This window comes from Neovison vison, chromosome 8, assembly GCF_020171115.1.
Source record: "Neovison vison isolate M4711 chromosome 8, ASM_NN_V1, whole genome shotgun sequence".
Taxonomy (NCBI): Eukaryota; Metazoa; Chordata; class Mammalia; order Carnivora; family Mustelidae; genus Neogale; species Neogale vison.
In genome coordinates, this window is record NC_058098.1 from 38,359,454 (window position 1) to 38,378,648 (window position 19,195).

General features: G+C 38.0%; 1 protein-coding gene across 1 annotated transcript in view; it reads left to right on the forward strand.

The window, feature by feature from the left end:
- The window catches only part of SPTLC3 (serine palmitoyltransferase long chain base subunit 3), a 144,747-nt gene that overhangs the window by 36,770 nt on the left and 88,782 nt on the right, over positions 1-19,195 (forward strand). The window contains exons 3-4 of the mRNA XM_044263458.1: positions 12,664-12,818; positions 13,448-13,596. Coding sequence (XP_044119393.1) covers positions 12,664-12,818; positions 13,448-13,596 — 304 coding nt within the window. The remainder of the gene's footprint in view (positions 1-12,663; positions 12,819-13,447; positions 13,597-19,195) is intronic.

The following is a 19,195-nucleotide window of genomic DNA, read 5'->3' on the forward strand; positions in this document are numbered from 1 at the left end:
CCCAGGCACCCTATATACTATTCTAAAAGCATGGTTACTGAGGATGAGTTGTCGCTTTAGACAAACCAGCCAAGAGCAAAGTGACACCAGGAAAAAAGTGCATCCAAAAGAGCAATTATTTTTTTCAAAAAGATCATGAAGAGATGCTGATTCTGATTACACTCTTCTACTCCATGTGCATTCTTTTTATTTTTAATAAAAGTTGCATTTAAGTTTACAGCATGATATTTTGATAAAAATATACAGATATCATTACAGATAAAAATGATGGTTGCCGTGAAGCTAACTGACATGTCCCCTTCCTCATTTCTTTCCTGTTTTCAAATACAAGAATTTATTAACCCAATTTTCCTATTTTCTCCCTTACTGGGATGACTCCTCTCATATCAAACCATCCATTCAAACTAAAATGTTGCCCCAAATTTAGAATCTTTTTGCATTCTTCTTTTTTATTTCTAGCCCCAATACCCTGAAGCTGACTCCAAAACATAAAGGGTCTGACAATCCTCTTATCTACATCACTTGGTGACTGATTCACTTAGTATTTCTGATTCACTTAGTATAAACTAAGTGAAAAGAAAAAAAAAAAAATCAAAATCTTCGTCCAGAAGAGCATTAAAAAAAATATCACAGGCCCAGGACATGGGGCACATCAGATTGACTCCACTAGCAATCAGAATACACTGGCAAACAATAGGACAATACAGACATGTACAAGTTTAAATATTCTTGCTTAAATTCTCCTTTTAATGCTTAATTTTGGGGACACATGTATCTTTTATTTAAAATCCAAGGCCACTGCAGCGATGAATTCCAATTCATTAAAGACCTCTCGATAAATCACTTTCTTAACTTTGAGTTAACTTTGCAAAATCCAGAAGATGTCAGCAAATAGAATAATCACATGAATGTCAAGCATCATCACAGACTTGAAAACTCCAAGCACAGCCCCATTTCTCAATCCCTGTAGTTTGATAACAGATTAAGCAAGACCTGCTCCACAGGGCATCAACCTGTTAGAAAACATAGCAGTGCAAGTCCATGTTCACACTAGACCCAGAGAGTCCCTGTAGTTCCTCTACAAGTATATCCCAGACATTTCTGGCCCATCCCCAGAGATTTTTACTCCCACATGAAACAAAGAGGGTTCAGCAAGTTGTAACTGTAAAGAATTTTAAGACAGATCTCCAAATATGTGCCTGAATTAAAAATTGCCCTTTTGTATGTACATTTTGCACCCTGCTACAATAACAAGATTCACCCAGAGAGACTTTCTTCTGAGTAATTTGAAGGATGAGTTCCATTAGGGTCACGGGGTATGAGTTTTGTCCAAAGCAAACAGATGGCCCAAGCACTGGTCTTCCTATTTGGACCTGGGTGAGTCCAAGTCAGAGAGCTTTCACTGGGGTTTCCTTGGAAACTTAACATACTAGCCAGCAGCTGGTAAGATGGTAATATTAGACCAGTGATTCTCAGCCTTGGCTGTACATTGGAATCACCTAAGAAGTTTTAAAAGCTAAAAAAAAAAAAAACAAAAAAACAAAAAAAGAAGTTTTAAAAGCTGCTAATACCTGAGCTTTACCTACAAATATTCTAATTTAATTTGTCTGTGGTAAACCCTTGGTGAGGTTCATAAAAGCTTCCCAGGTGATTCTCATATGCAGAGAGTTAGAACAATGCTTCTTGAACTTTGCTAGGGGCACAAAAGGTCACTCCCTCAATTCCTTGACTTAACTATCTACTAAGAAATCAATAGCTTTAAATGCATCAGAAATTGCTGGCCAGTGAAATCCCCAGTCTCCCCAACCAGACTTCATTCCAAATACCTCCCAGATGCTTCTAAAAAGCAAACGTACCCTCACAAGGGCTGAATATTTTCCACTATTGCTTCTAGGAGAGAAATACATACCATAGGTTGGAACACTAACTCTAAAATCATAGTTCTAGAAATATTTTGTGAAGTAAGACCACATCAGTAAAATCAGATCACAGCCTCAACAAAGTGAATACTCAGGTCAGTATTTATTTGGGAACATCCAAATAAATACACATATATACATGTTATAAACACACATATAACTTCTGCTGTGTCATTAAAATGTTAGTTTAATCATTTTTTAGTGCTTTTTCAGTATAGAGTTTGCTTCCCTTTGCAAGAAGGAATCTACAAATAGGAGGAAAGCAGAGTTCACTGATTTTTTTTAATTCTACCAAATATTTATTTATTTATTTATTTATTGTTCAATTAGCCACCATGTAGTACATCATTTGTTTTTGATGTAGTGTTCAACGATTCATTAGTTTCATATAACACTCAGTGCTCATCACAACACATGCCCTCCTTAAATACCCATCACACAGTTACCCCTTCCCTCCATCCCCCTTCCTTCTGTAACCCTCAGTTTGTTTCCTGGAGTCCAGAGTCTCTCATGGTTTGTCTCCCTCTCTGATTTCTTCCCATTCAGTTTTCCCTCCTTTCCCCTTGGTTAAACATATAAGTGAAACCACACTGATAAGGGAGAACTTTGCTATGTACACCAATGGTACTAACCAATGTGTGCTATGGGTGGATTATGACAAGTCCTAATGAAGAACCCCTGAAATCTTTTTCCCCTTTCCTCTTTGTTACGGAAATAACAAGCAAAATCCTTCTTCCTTTGTTTTTCGTGCACTTAATTACACATAGGTTCATTTGCACCCATTCTTTTCCTTAGCATAAATGGGATTGCATCATACAGACTTCTGTGTGATTCACTTTTTTCTCACCTAACTACGTCTGAAGACCATCACATGCCAATACAAGTTTACCCCATTCCTTTTAATACTTTGCAGGATGGTATTCCCCAATGTGGGTATATGATTATTTGTATTATCATTTTTTATTATTTTATTACTTCAGATAATTCCTCAATGAGCAGCACATGCATTTATTTGAGGATGATTCCTAGAAGTGGCTTTCTGGGTTCAAGGAATGTATATTTCAACTTCTGAGAGATTGGCAAATTGCCTTTCAAAAGAGCTTGCCCAGGTAGACTCTAGTGAGCAGTTCCTAGGAGTGCCAGCCTTTGATATGTTGATATGATCAATGTGTTTTTTACTTTGGCCAGTCTGATAGGTGAACATTTTTTGTTCTTGTCTTAATTTGCATTTTCCTGATTAATAGTGAGACTGAGCTTTTCTTATGATTGTTAGTACTTTATACTTAATCTTCTTGAATTGCCTATTTTTATCCCTTGCTCTTGATTTTATTAAATTGTTTTTTTCTCATTGATTTCGAAGAGACTTTTCTATATATCCATATATGAATAATTTATCTATTAAGTGATTTCAGGTATTTTTTAAATTCTGTTTCTTGGCTCTTAATTTTTTCTATGTTCTATTTAGCCATATTTACATTTTTAATTTTTAAGTCGTATGTCTTAGACATTTTCTTTTGTTTTCCTTGTTGTTAGTTTTTGCTCTTTGGGGAGAGAGAGAGGACTTTTAAAAAAATTATGTAAATTCTAGTTAGTTAACATCTAATGTGATATTAGTTACTGGCATTGAATTTAATGATTCATGACTTACATATAATGCTCAGTGCTCAACACAGGTGCCTTCCTTAGTATTTATCACCTGTTTAGCCACTCCCCTGCCCACCTCCCCTCAGCAACGCTCAGTTTTTTCTTCAGTTGAGTCTGTTGTGGTTTGTCTTCCTCTCTTTTTTATTTCCTTTCTCCTATGTTTATCTATTTTGTTTCTTAAATTCCACATATGAGTGAACTGGATGGTATTTGTCTAACTCTGACTGACTTATTTCGTTTAGCATAGTGCACTCTAGCTCTATCCATGTCATTGCAAATGACAAGATTTCATTCTTTTTGCTGACTGAGTAATATTCCAGAGAGAGAGAGAGAGAGAGAAACATATCTTCTTTATCCATTCATCTACTGATGGACATTTAGGCTCTTTCCATAATTTGGCTATTGTTGATAATGCTGTTGTAATCATCAGGGTGAGTATGCCCCTTCCAGTCAGTATTTTTGTATCTTTGGGGTAAATACCCAGTAATGCAATTGCTGGGTCACAGGGTAGTTCTTTTTTTTTTTTTTTAAGATTTTATTTATTTATTTGACAGAGAGAGATCACAAGTAGGCAGAGAGGCAGGCAGAGAGAGAGAGAGGAAGCAGGCTCTCTGCTGAGCAGAGAGCCCGATGCGGGACTCGATCCCAGGACCCTGAGATCATGACCTGAGCGGAAGGCAGCGGCTTAACCCACTGAGCCACCCAGGTGCCCCGGGTAGTTCTATTTTTAACTTTCTCAGGAACCTCCATACTGCTTTCCAGAGTGGCTGCACCAGTTTGCGTTCCCACCAACTGTATAAGAGGGTTCCCCTTTCTCTGCAAGCTCACCAATATCTGTTGTTTCTTGACTCATTAATTTTAGCCATTCTGATGGGTGCAATCTCATTGTGGTTTTGATTTGTAGTTCCCTGAAGAAGAGTAATGTTGAGCATCTTTTCATGTGAGGAGGACTTTATTTTTTAAAAGAGTGTTTTAAACTGTCTTTAATTGAAATTTTTACCCACTGATTTGAATTATTGATCTATTTGTCTATTTTTTAGGTAAATTTGGAAGTTTTTAGGTAATTCTTAAAGATCTTTTCTCTGTATATACTTTAGAATTAGCTTGTCAGGCATTGATTTTTTTTTTTTAAAGAAACTGTTGCCATTCAATTGGTAATATATTATTAAATCTATAGGTATAGGCTAACTTTGGAAAGTTTGGCATTTAATAACATTTAGTCTTCCCATTTAGAAACTGATATTTTCTAAATGATATGGAACATTTAGAAAATGATATGTCTCTCCATTTATTTAGGTATTTCTCATGTCCTTTAATAAAATTTTATTTCTTTATTCTAAGGTCTGATATTTCCTCTTATGATCATTATTTGGGTATGAATTTTTGATGGTGGTGGTATTTGAATATTATCTTTTTTTCTCTATCCCATATTCTAATTAGTTATTGATGGCATATAGGAAAGCTATTGATATTTTCATACTTTAATTCCAGATGCTACCATCTTAATGAATATCTCTCTTCAGGTGCCACAGCTTCTCAGATAGTTGTATTGGAATGTCTTGCAGTTTTCCATGCGTGCCATGAAAAACTGAACACTGTCTTTTTAAGTCTATTAGAACAAACTTGCTAACTATGTAACTTGGATCCTCTAGACTTACTTATTTTTTGTCTTCTCACACTTATAATTTCTGAGAAACGTGTGTTAATGTCTTCCACTGTGATTATGGATTTGTTAGTTTCTCTTTTTCTTACGTATTTCAGTGTAACTCTTAGATACATGAGTTACAGCTCCTACAATTCTTGGTGGGTTTCTTCCTTTTATCTTACTTTACTTTGCACTCTGTTGTGTCTGATATGAATATTTATACATCTGCTTTTTCTTCAACGTCATCTCTTTATTTCAGTCTTCATCACTTTCAGAAAATGTAGCCCTCTTATAAGCAGCATATCAATTTATTTTAAATCAAATGTGAGAGCTTTTGTGTTTTAATAAAATAATGTAGGTTATGAACAATTACTTTCTTGAACCATATGAAATTGCTGTGTTATAGGTCAAAAACAAACATTGGTGACTCCTTGTGGTTAAACCTAATACTTTAATTACTCGTGTGTTTGAACTTATTCCTGCCACCTTTATATTTGACATTTACATTTTCTTTTTTTTTTATTTTAAGTACTTTTCCTTTCATACCTTTGATATATTTGATTGAATTTTATTTGTTCTGCCACTGTTTTTCTCCTTGTCAATGTTAGGAATTGTATATAGTATTTCTCCCTGCTATTTGTTTAATGTTTCTCCCTCTCTCTCTCTCCCTGTGTATATGTGTGTGTGTGTGTGTGTGTGTGTGTGTGTATACACATATGTATGTGTGTGTGTGTGTGTGTGTGTGTGTCTGTATATATATATCTATTTATGATACGGTTAGTGACGAGAATCTTCCACAGACCAGGAGAAGAATTTCTTTCTCTCACATACCCATTTCTCCAGGGTATCATTTGTTTATTAATTTATAGATTCTGTTTCTTTATAACTCATATACAAAACTACTTGGGTTAAACCATAGTCCATTAATTTCTTCACTCACTGCTTTTCCAGGCATCTTCTCTTCCTCCTTAGTTATTTCATTGTTTGTTTTGTTGAGGTATATACTCAATTATTACAGAAAAGGTCTGTGGGAGTTAAACTCATGACTCCTTACATATATTGGAATGCTTTTATTTGGCTCTCTCATTTGATTGCTGGCTTGGCTGAGTATAAGATTCTAAGTTCAAAATCATTTTCGTTCATAATCTTTTTTTCCCTTGTCACCTACGAAAGTCTGAAGCAATCCATTTCTTGTTCCCTTGTATATAAACTGCCTTTCTTCCTTCTCTAAAAATACTTGAGGTTTTCCTCACTATCCCTGGAGACTTAAATTTAATCAGTACCCAGCAGATCATTTACACCTTAAGATTCAAATCTTTCTTCCTTTCTGTAATTTCCCCCTGCCCCTCCTCCTCCATCTTTTTTTTTTACCTTTTTTTCCTCCTCTTGCACTTCTTCTTATCCTCCTTTTTTTCAATCTTGCAACTCCCATTAGAGAGAATTGGATCTTCTCAATCTGTCTTACATATCTCTTGACTTGCTTCATATTTTCTTCTCTATCCTTTTTCATCATGTCCTGGAAAACTTAACAAATTTGTTATTCTAGCTTATTAATTTGCTTTTCAGGTGTCCATTTTACTTTTGAACTGTTGATCCTTTTAAAGGATGCATTGTTCTGCTGTTTGTCTCAAAAGATTAATATATTTTAAATTCTTTCTCTGTTTGTTCTGTTAAGTCTTTTCGCTAGTTGTTCTGCTTACTGAATGTGGCACCTCTAATGCTAGTTTTCCTTAAATAGCACTGACACTTTGTCTATGTTCATTTCTTTTCTTATTAAAGAATCCTTATTTTCCTACATATTTGCCTATCTTGAGTGACTGGAGAAGGGAAATGGAAGGAGTTGCCAGGACCAATAGCTTCTATTCTTGCAGTGTGGACTCCTAATCTCTCTACATTGGGGCATTGCTCTTCCATTCTGCTCCTGGTACCTAGCAAGGAGATTTGTCCTGTGGACATCACAACCACTTCTTACTTATTAACCCATAAAAAGAAGACAAAGAGATCTAGCTTCCCACTTAATCACCCTATCAATTTCTTTTTAAAAAAATATATTTTATTTATTTATTTGAGAGGGAGACAGTGAGAGAGGGCATGAGAGGGGAGATGATCAGAGGGAGATGCTGACTCCCCGTGGAGCTGCGAGCCTGATGCGGGACTCCATCCCCAGGCTCTGGTGCCCTGACTATCCATTTCTTTTTTTTTTTTTTTTCCAATTTATTTATTTTCAGAAAAACAGTATTCATTATTTTTTCACTTCACCCAGTGCTCCATGCAAGCCATGCCCTCTATAATACCCACCACCTGGTACCCCAACCTCCCACCCCCCGCCCTGCCACTTCAAACCCCTCAGATTGTTTTTCAGAGTCCATAGTCTCTCATGGTTCACCTCCCCTTCCAATTTACCCAAAAGCACATACCCTCCCCAATGTCCATAACCCTACCCCCTTCTCCCAACCCCCCTCCCCCCAGCAACCCACAGTTTGTTTCGTGAGATTAAGAGTCACTTATGGTTTGTCTCCCTCCCTATCCCATCTTGTTTCATGGATTCTTCTCCTACCCACTTAAGCCCCCATGTTGCATCACCACTTCCTCATATCAGGGAGATCATATGACAGTTGTCTTTCTCCGCTTGACTTATTTCGCTAAGCATGATACGCTCTAGTTCCATCCATGTTGTCGCAAATGGCAAGATTTCGTTTCTTTTGATGGCTGCATAGTATTCCATTGTGTATATATACCACATCTTCTTTATCCATTCATCTTGACTATCCATTTCTTATGGTTATTTACTTTTAACTTTAAACTCCCCTACAGTTAGCTTATGTCCAAACCAATCTTCTCAGCATATGTTTTAAAACTATGGTTTCCTGGGGCACCTGGGTGGCTCAGTGGGTTAAGCCTCTGCCTTCGGCTCAGGTCACGATCCCAGAATCCTGGGATGGAGCCCCGCATCAGGCTCTCTGCTCAGCAGGGAGCCTACATCCCCCCTTCTCTCTCTGCCTGCCTCTCTGCCTACTTGTGATCTCTGTCGAATAAATAAATAAAATATTTTTTTAAAAAAAGAACTATGGTTTCCTATGGTTTTACTTCTCCATTGGTCAGATCTTATATGTGTTCCATCTTTTGTGATGCTTCAGTATTTCTGATTTAGTAATGATACTCTTTATTGTCTTTCTAGGCATTTATAAATTTATTTTGTTTCTTAAACATCTTTTGTCACTCCAGAGGACCTTTAGATGAGTAGTAGAATACTTACAAGCACTGAGTCTACCATTTTTATTCAAATCTACCTCTAATTCCTTAATAGAATTAAACTTAGCCATCTTGACTTTATGCTTCTCATACTTCAAAGAACTGTTTATGATACATTGTCCTTTCCAACAACAAAGAAAAAAATGAACATTTTTTTATTATCCAGAGCTTGACCTTGGTAGGAGAAATGGCTGTTTCCCAAAAGGAAATAATGACATAAAATGAGATATTAGGTGAGAGCAGAAGGGTAGGTGAAAACAAAGTGTCGATGTGGGCAAAAATTAATAATTGATGTTTGATAATGATTTTCTCTCTCTACAAATTCATGGTTCTATTTCATACTGAATAAGCAGATGTTAAATCAAATAAGAAGCATGCTTCCAAATTTGGTAGTATTTTTCAAAATGGGCCATGGATATGTTCTCTTCACTTCCTTATAAACACCTAGCCCTGTAGCATGATTATTGAAAAGAACACTGGTTTTAGAACTCTAATTCCCAATTTGTCCACTCAGATTTTCTGACTTTCCACTGATTTGTCTATAAACATTGGACAGAAATATGTATAACACTTAGAAAATTATAAAGTATCCTACAAGCTTAAAGGTGAAAAAAGATTGTCATATTGCAGTAGAAACAAAGACATTTTTGTGGCTGCATTTTTAGATTTTGCTCAACCCTCCTATACCCCATCCCCCCCAAACAATTCTGTCCTTATGGCCCAAATTTTATCTAGCCATTTGTGTCAGGAAGAAAAAGAAAGATAGTGAGTAGGCCAAGTGACAAGTTACATCTACAGATGGTTACAGGTATGTCCTCTTGCAATGCTCCTGTTTTTGCAATATCTAGCCCAGTTTCATTTTCTGGTATAGCGAAAATGCTGTGGGAGGCTTACCTGAGATTAGAGGACATTGACCTTTGGAAGGTGTTGACTGCTCCTGAAGAAACCTCACTGGTGCTCAAAGGAATGGGGTGGGGTGAACATACACCCATGCAGACGCAGGAAGCTTACAGGTGCAGAGTAAGAGCAGGACAATGCCACAAAAGAAGGCAGTTCTTACCCAAACCAGACCTTGAAATCTAAGTAGTTCCCTCTCAGGGACACATAGACTGCTGAGCTTATGCTTCAGATCTGGGTTAGCACTCACACAACTCAAAAAGAAATGGCTCTCCATGGCTAAACAAAACACAAAAAACAAACAAACAAACAAAAAACTAGCTTATCCCTTTGGCAGAGAAGTTTTTGCCAAATTCTATTCTAATTACTAAGAAATATGAAGATCATTCCCTACTACAAAGTCTTCTCTGATCCCGCAGAATAGGTTAGAATCCCTGGATCTTGCCCTCAAAGTATTTGTCTCAATAAAAAACTGGCTGCCCATTTCCTTGTAGATAGAAAATCTGGATGTCTGGGTCAGAAAGTTTGGGCAAGATAGAGTATTTTCTCACCATCCCTCGAGAGGCCGTGATAGCATATCTTTATGAGGCTCGATGATGAAATGCCCTAAGTTGTTTCCTGAAGTAAATGCCAAGTTCCTTAAGATGAGCGGACACTCCTCCATGGTCTGGCAAACTGTTGGCATTAACTTTCCATATCATGGGTCATGGTTTTGTTTTTTTGTTTTTTTGTTTTTTTTAACTGGGGTTTTGGAGGGAAGCTTGCACAAGTGGGGAAGGTGCCAGCCTGAAGTCACTCCGAAGTGACTGCTGAGAAGGTGACTGAAGCCAGAGGCTGACTAGAGTTCAGCTACTCACCTTGCTGGGTCTTATTTTCCTCACATGGGTCAAATGGGTGCCTGAGCTCTACAGTTTCTATGCACCCCCTCCCCTGGTATCCTGTGCATCTTGTTGTTCTGCACTGAAATTAATTTTGTTTTTGGTGCACCTGAGTGGCTCAGTCAGTTAGGCATCTGCCTTCAGCTCAGATCATGATCCCAAGGTCCTGGGATCAAACCTTGCATCAGGTTCTCTGCTCAGTGAGGAACCTGCTTCTCCCTCTCCCTCTGCCATTCCCTCATTCTCACTCTCTCTCAAATAAATAAATAAATAAATAAAATCTTTAAGAAAAAAAGAAATTAATTTTGTTTTAATACTATAGACATAATATATTGTTTTTCCTACCTAAAGCCAAGTGTTTTACTAAACTAACTATTAACTTTATTTTGAGTAAGATTTCTCAAAAAATATAAAGCTATAATTCCATTCGGAGTCTAAAAATAGGACTTACAGACCTACTTCTCTATTTTCTCTTGATAGTATGAATGTATATGATGTCATTTCAAGTACGGGATAAAAAATTAGAAATAGAAGGACACAACATTTGGGGATATGGAGTAATCTATAAGTCAGTAAACAGTTTAAAAAAAAGAAGAAGAAATTGTTTGGAAAAGATTTTCCTGAAATTATACAATCTCCTTTTCTCTCAAAAATAAGTCAGGGTATGTGCCATGATGAGTGCTGTGAAATGTGTAAGCCTGATGATTTACAGACCTGTACCACTGGGACAAATAATATATTATATGTTAATAAAAATAATTTTTTTAAAATGTCCATTTCCCTGTTAGAACATAAATGGGTATAATTATCATAACTTTGTAGCTTTGAATCTTAAAATTTCTATCAGGATACTTAGAATTTAAAGGACACATGCATTTGGTATGAAATTGTCAACTTACAGATGTAACCAGTAAAGTTGTCCTTTTCATCCTCCAAATTTGCATATAGTAGATAGTCCCCATCATGTGCTGGGGTTGTGGTTATAAACATTCTTTCTTATAGGCAATCACAACTCCCTCCCCGGAAATGATGCCGTGCCACTAAAAACCTAATGATGTTGCAAACCAGACTGTGGCTTGGGTGCAACCACCAGCCATCAAAGCCTGCAGATTCTATATATTTTTCCCTGGAATGGATCAGCTCAAGAGATGAGTAAGCCAAACCAGTAGCACAAGAAGGTCTTCCACAAAGCCTTAGCCCTAGTCCTCCTTGTTCCCTCAGGAAATTAGCTCTATTCCATAATGGGAGGGAGAGCAAAGAACTCAGAAAAGATAGGAGAATAGGAAAGTTCCCTCTTGGTTATTCAGTGGTTCCTCATTGATTCCAAGATAATGTGTGAGCTCTTCATCCAGACACTAAAAGGTCCCACTTTCTGTGCCCCACTGGATTTGCCACCTTAACACACCACAGGAATAATAGTGGATGGGATTAGGAAGATAATAGGGAGCAGATCGCTCAGAACATTGGCTTTGACCCTAAGTGAGGTGGGAGCCATTATAGATCAGGCAGGAGTGACAAGAACTGTAATATGTTTTATTTTCACTCATTCTCAAACACACCCTGCACTTCTAACACAGACCCATTCATCCTGAGTGCACTCTCCAAGCATCCATGTCCAAAGCAATTTCATTCTACCTTCGGTGCCCAGCTTCGAGACCCCTCCCACGTAAACTACCTTGATTGCTACAGCAAGATGTGACTCTCCCTCTCATTCTAATCTTACAAATTGCCCAAAGTACTTGGCTTAGACCAAGGTTTTGTAATTTCTGCCTTGTACTATGAGGAGTTAGATGACCAAAAGTTAGATATGTTTTGCTTTGAGCCTCAGCTGGATTGTCAACCCCTCAAGCATGGCTTATCTTTTATAGAGCAAAAACGGTGCTGTCACTGCAACTGTGAGAGAAGCCAGGTGCCTCCACAAGCTCATCAACTCAGTTTCTAGGCCCTCGGCTATGTGACAGGCAGTCAGCTGCCAAGAGTTTTGCCAATAGGTTATGATCAAGTTCATCCACATTTCTGAAAACGTGAGTGGGGATATTCATGTTCAAAAAATTTAGGACCAGATTATCATCTCACCACTTTTCTCTCCAAAACTTCCTTGATATAAACATCTATTGTTACTTTTCAGAAGGTATCCTGCAAAGATTCCTTGTGTCCACCACTCATTTGGGGACTTACCTCATGTTGCACTATCATCTTTGCTACCTTTCTGTGCCACGTTTTTCTTACTTCCTTCCACTAAAATGTAAATTGTTTACGGATGGAGGCCTCATAGTGTTCTCTGTGGACCTACCTGTCCCCTTACCGATAGGCCCTTGCTCCAAAACTATGCGCAGTGGACTATGTTCATGGCTCTTCTAGTCTTCAATTGCTAAGAAAATACAAAAAGCAGGAGACCAAAGGTAAACTGCTGCCTCTGTTGTAACAGGATTTTGTGCCGCTTTATCAAAACTTTGAGAATTTTTACACGCGGAACCTGTACATGAGAATCAGAGACAACTGGAACCGGCCCATCTGCAGTGCCCCGGGGTCTCGGTTCGATGTGATGGAGAGGGTGTCGGATGACTACAACTGGACATTTAGGTGAGGCAGCCTTCTGGAGGGTCTTGGTTGAAAGAAATTCTTCCCAGGAAATCCTAGCATGGGCATTAAATTACAGAGCTGATAAACACCAAACCATGGAAGTTGCTGGCCTTCCATCATTGAGCCTTTTGCAAGCCCTGGTAATTCCAGTGGGGGAAGTCATGGTTATTCAGTTGCCAAGGGTGGCTGTGTTAGATTAAAATAAAGCCTGTGTCAGAAAGTGCCGTCTACACAGAGCTAGCCACGAAGAACCTTTTCAGCCTTACTGACAATTTTACGCCCCTACTTCTTGCTGAAGGAAGCAGGATGGCCAGGGCTCTTTCTCACCTACAAAGTTCTTGCTAGAATTTAAACAAGAGCACAGGTGTCACAGAAGTGAGCAGCCAAGGAAAACCAGGGCTAAATGATACTCCATGGCTTGTGATACCTTTTTCCAATACTCTGCCCAGCTTCATTTTGGTGTTACTATCCTCCAAGGGCAGACCATTTTGTATTGACAGCAATGCACACCAGAAAGGAAAAACAAAATATGTGATGGGGCCCAGACACAAGATATCCTTGTATGAGTCTTCTGTGGGGCACTAGGATGATGTTAAATGAGAAAGTCCTTTGTGGTCTTCTCTCTGCAGGTTCACTGGAAGAATCATCAAAGATGTCATCAACATGGGCTCGTACAACTTCCTTGGCCTGGCTGCCAGTTACGATGAATCTATGAGGACAGTAAAGGATGTTTTAGAGGAGTATGGCTTAGGTGTGGCCAGCACCAGACATGAAATGGGTATGTATGTTCACCATTTTGAAATTTTGTCCAGTTGGGCCTCAGATTCCCTGTGGCAATTTCTCAAACCTAGATTGCATCTAGACGATGTACCTCAAAAAGCTGTTATAAATTGCGAAATGAAAAAGGTACCTGAAGGTCTTTTTGGAAATTTCAAACATTATGTTCTTGTCATACAGTTTATTAATTACAGGTTTAAATTCTCCAGAAAAAATGAAAATGGATCTTTCATTAGACCACATTATCTAAAATAACAACCCTTGTGCCTCTTCCATTTGATCCATTTCAGGATCCTTCCCTCCCCTTTTCTTTTTTTAAAACAGCTTTAGTGAAATATAACTGATATTGTTAAAAATTATACTTACTTAATTTATACAATTTGATAGGTTTCAATATATAAAAACACTCTGAAACCACCACTGCAATCGAGGTAATAAACATGTCCACCACCTTGGAAAGTTTCTTTGTGTCCCCACTTTTTGTGGTAAGAACACTTCACATGAGATCTACCATTTCAACAAATTTTTAAAGTGCACTGTGCAGTATTAATTATAGACACAATGCTGTACATCTCTCTAGAATGTACTCATCTTGCGTGACTGAAATTGTACATCCGTCGAACAACTTTTTGTTTAGATTTTGCTCTTTCTTAACGATGTCCGTCCCTGATCTTGCTTTTGTATTTGGATATTGCCCATTGCTGCTACTAAAACGTAAGTTTCATGAAGGGAAGGATAGAATTGGCCTTGTGGTCCATTGTGTTGAATGAGTGAATTATGGATGAATGAATGAATGAATGAAGGTGGAACAGATGTTTCTCTTTTAGCTGAAACATTTTCTTTTTATTCAAAGGAGTGAAATCTGTGAGAAGGAAACTTCTGCTCCTCTCCACCTCAGGGAGAAAGAGTGAGGCAAGCTTCCTCCTACAGAGTGTCTTGCTATTCCTGACACAGTTTTTTCTTATATATCATCTCATTTATTACTCACCAAAGTCCTCTGCTCAAGGAGGCAGCACAGGCGACGTTATTTCATCTTTTAGAGGAGCAAACAGGATCATAGTGACTAACCGATGTCCCACCACTGGCTTATTAATCATACTAACTCCCAGTCTAGCTAGCTTCTTCTGACAGCAGTTTCCCATCCAGAATGATATATGTATGGTTTACCATGTCAGTTTCAGGTCATTCTATGAACCCAAGGTAAACCTACTAAAAAGGGGATTTACCGTTAATGACAAATGAGCCACTTGCTCCTCTTAGAATCCAGTCGACAGAAGATCATTAAAAACCCATGCAACAAAGAACAATTCAAGTTGAACAAAGTAATTTTTTAATCCATACATTCAGTAAACATTTAGCAAAGTTCCAGAGTTTATAAGCGGTTGCCCAGATTTTTTAAGAAAGACATCTTTTCTTCATCTTGAGGTAGGAGGGCTGCAGATATAAGTAGAATGCAGAAGGAAGCTTCTACTTCACGTAGCAGAACTAAGTGACCCATGATACCCCATTTGGGATGGGGCAGAATCTGGAAGGTTACCCTCAGTCCTAAAAGACGTGGAGTCAGTAAGCTTTGTGGATATTTCCTCTGGTGCTGGTGACATCCAACACCAGGATTGTTAATGAACCAGATAGAAAGCAGAACTAGGTGACCCATGATACCTCATTTGGGATGGGGCAAGAGACTAGAAGGTTACCCTCAGTCATAAAAGACATGGAGTCAGTAAGTAAGCTTTATGGATATTTCCTCTGGTGCTGCTCACACTCAACACCAGGACTGTTAATCAAACAGACAGAAAATACTTTTCCTGAGGATGATGACCAGCCCCCGCAACTCATTGATAGAGAACACTCCCCACTCACAGCCAGCAGAAGCTAAACCTGACATAGTCAATGGCCTCTTTCCTGTGGAAGCCAGATATGGGATAGGAGTTCCTGAATTGGCAGACTCAATGAATCAGAGAAGCCAGGAAGAGATAAAGATCATAGTTTGGACTGTCTGCAGCCTAAGTTCTTTCTCCACTTCTTCTCAGCCTTCTGAATGGCTAGACTTTGATTATTTATCTGCTTCACTTGATCTCTGGCTCAAGCTCTAGAAAGAAGATTTTTAACAGTTCTCAAGGAAATGGTGAGAAAGCAAAAATAGAAGCCACCCACACTAATTTTAAGCAAACAGAAGACTTGATAACAAGGGTGGATATGAGCAGTCAGAAAATAAAGAAGTAAACGGGGTTCATTTCAGTATTGTGCAACAGAAGCTATAACGTTAGCATAGCACGCAAGAATTAGTAACATCGTTTTGAATGCCACTTATTTCAAGAAAGGCAAATAACTTTTAGAAAGCATAAGCTATCTAGTCTTAAGAAAATGTTTAACAGTGCCTGTGGATTGTCAATGAAAATGTGGGAATATAGAGGCTTACCAATTTAGCAACCAAAAATGCTTCTTGAGGAGCCCAAAGTAAATGTTTAGGAACATTTAATCACTTGAGTACCTTCCCAGAGCTTTTAAAAATAGTTTCCAATGTTCTGGAGGGAAAAGCCCACAAAAAAAAAAATCATATTACAAAATAGGAAATTAAAAAAGAAATCAAGAGGAAGTATTTAAAGCACAGGAAAAGGATAGGAGACCACACACAGTATCTTGGCCAAAAGTATGTGAGAAGAGCATATTTTCCCACTGAAAGAAAAGGACTGAGATTTTGCCAAAAACCCAAACTCAACTATGTGCTATAATCACAAACAAATAAAAGTAAATTTAAATTGTTCCTAAGGGTGAAAAGTAGAAAGAGAAGTCCCAACCAGACACCTGGTTCTCTCCTCCCTGCTGTAACCACCAACATGCACTCAGTACCGGAGAGGGAGGTCAGTTCTATAAAAAGCACAGCAAAGAGCCCAAGAGCAAAGCTGTGTGTCCAGTTTGCACCTACAAGTGCTAGGACTGAGCCTAAAATACAGCTGAGCTGTAAGGAATGAAACATTTCCAGACACAGACGTACAAATTGCAAATGCTGTGTTTAACATGTGGAATGATGCACTGCTGTTTATTTTCATGTACAACTAAAATACATTGGCACGCAGAATCAAGGGAGGCTATGACTGTCTTGTGGTCAATTTAACTTTCCATAGGCTGATGGAAGTGTTGGCACATTTTTCTGATATCCTAAATACGAGGCAGAGTGAAATGGCAATTAGGAGTCATCATCAAGCATTTGAAATGCCTGACACATTTTTATTTCTTACCATCTATATTCATGGGGGCCTTTTTATTGGCATTCTTCTTGATCTGGGAGGTCTCCTTCACATTGTGTGTCCTATGTCATATCTTTGGTAATTACAGCCTAGTTTTTCCTAAGAATTTTACTTTTTTAAAAAATTTATTTATTTTTTCCTAAGAACTTTCTTTCTTTTTTTATTTTTATTTAATTTTATCTATTTGACAGAGAGAGAGAGAGATCACAAGTAGAGAGGCAGGCCGGGAGAGAGGGGGAAACAGGCTCCCCACTGAGCAGAGAGCCCAATGTGGGACTCGATTCCAGGACCCTGAGACCATGACCTGAGCCGAAGACAGAGGCTTAACCCACTGAGCCACCCAGGCACCCCTCCTAAGAACTTTCTTAATGTACTGTGAAAGATTAGAAATTCTTGAGAATTGTTGTGTGTGATATTACGTTGTGTTCTAGACCAAACATCTTACCAAACGTTGAAGAGACTGCTGCTCATCATCCTCTTCTTCAGGTGGCTTGCCTCCAGACTTTCAGCTGGAAAGTCACTTGAATAACTGTTTACAGATTCTAAAATTACCTGGATTTTTAGATTTTCAGCACCAGGGTTGAGAATTGTTCATGACATTTGAGTATTAACATCAAAGAGTATGCAGTAATAGCTCCATTAGGCAAGATATTTCCACATTTGTTCTTTGAGTTTCTTCATTGGAAAGAACTATTTATTTAATTTTTCACCTGGAAGGCGTTTGCCTGAATATGTTGGTTTCACAATGAAAAATGTAATGCAGCAGCCCCCGAGGCGAAGTAAATGTATAATTGCTTGTTCTTTCATATAAAGCCAAAGAGTAAAGAACAAGCTGAAACTTTAAAAATAAATAAATAAATAAACAACCTAAATGTATGGTATGAATGCAAACACAAAAGAAAGCAGAAGATTAGCTTAAGGTTATTAGTTGTTATTAAACATAAGAAGAGACTCACCGGGGTCCCTTTCTGCCTGCCTCTCTGCCTACATGTGATCACTGTCTGTCAAATAATTAAATAAAATCTTAGAAAAAAAAAAAAGAAGAGACTCACCTAATAAAAATTATGTGGAGCATCCATAATGTAGACAGATTCAACTCCTATATTTTCTATGCCTCGATTAACACAGTGCAGACAAGATGGCTGTCTATCTTTCTGTACACCCGGAAATTAGGAAAATGAATGGTGAGGGGCTTTGAAAGTCATGTCAGTCAATTTAACATTCCACAAGCTGATTAGAAACAAAAACAGGGCAAATAAAATAGTGATAGGTGAACACAAAGTACCTCTCAGTCCTTGAAAAGTAAAAAAGGAAAGAAGGGAGGGAGAGAGGGAGGGAGAAAGGAAGAGGGAGGGAAGGACGGATGGAGATGGGGAGGAAGGAAGGAAAAATGAAAGAAAGAAAGAAAAGAATGAGGGAAGAAAGGAGAGAAGGAAAGAAGGAGGGGAAGGAAGAAGGAAAGGAGGGAGGGAAATAAGGAATGTGAGAGGGCAGGAAGGAAAGAGGAAAGAAAGGAAGGAGAGAATGAAGGAAGGAGGGAAGGTAGGAGGAAGGAAGTGAAGGAGGACAGGAAGACATAGAACATAAAGGACACGAACAGTAACTACTGACTTTCATTTAATATTTATATATTGAATTATAAGCCTTTAAGCATGTTGCCAGTATACTTCATCTTTTTAAATACTTAGTAAATTTTCACGAAAATTTGCTCTATTTTTTGCCACCAAGAAAAGCTCGTTAGATTCCAAAAAGTGGAATCTACATAGGTCACATTCTTGGATCATGGTGAAATAAAGCTAAAAATAAATAATAAAATAGAAACTAATCCTTTTTAAAAAAAAAAATCTCTGGAAGGTTTTAAAGCCCTTTCCTAAGAGACTCTATAAACAAAAGGGAAATGAAATTACATTTGCATCATATACAGAAACTAACAACTATCAGAACACCATCAGGTCCAGCTAGCTGGGTACTCAGAGAAAAATATATAGTCTTACTTTACTAAAGAAGAAAGATTGAAGCTTGGAAACTCAGCTACCCATGCAGTAAGGAATAAAAGGTAAGCAGAAGTGTTGAATTATTAAAAATAAAAACAGAAACTTAAGAATTAGAGAAGAAAAATTTCTATCAGACTGAGGCATCTGTTTTTTTTTTCTTTTTCCAATTTATTTATTTTCAGAAAAACAGTATTCATTATTTTTTCACCACACCCAGTGCTCCATGCAAGCCGTGCCCTCTATAATACCCACCACCTGGTACCCCAACCTCCCACCCCCCCCCGCCACTTCAAACCCCTCAGATTGTTTTTCAGAGTCCATAGTCTCTCATGGTTCATCTCCCCTTCCAATTTACCCA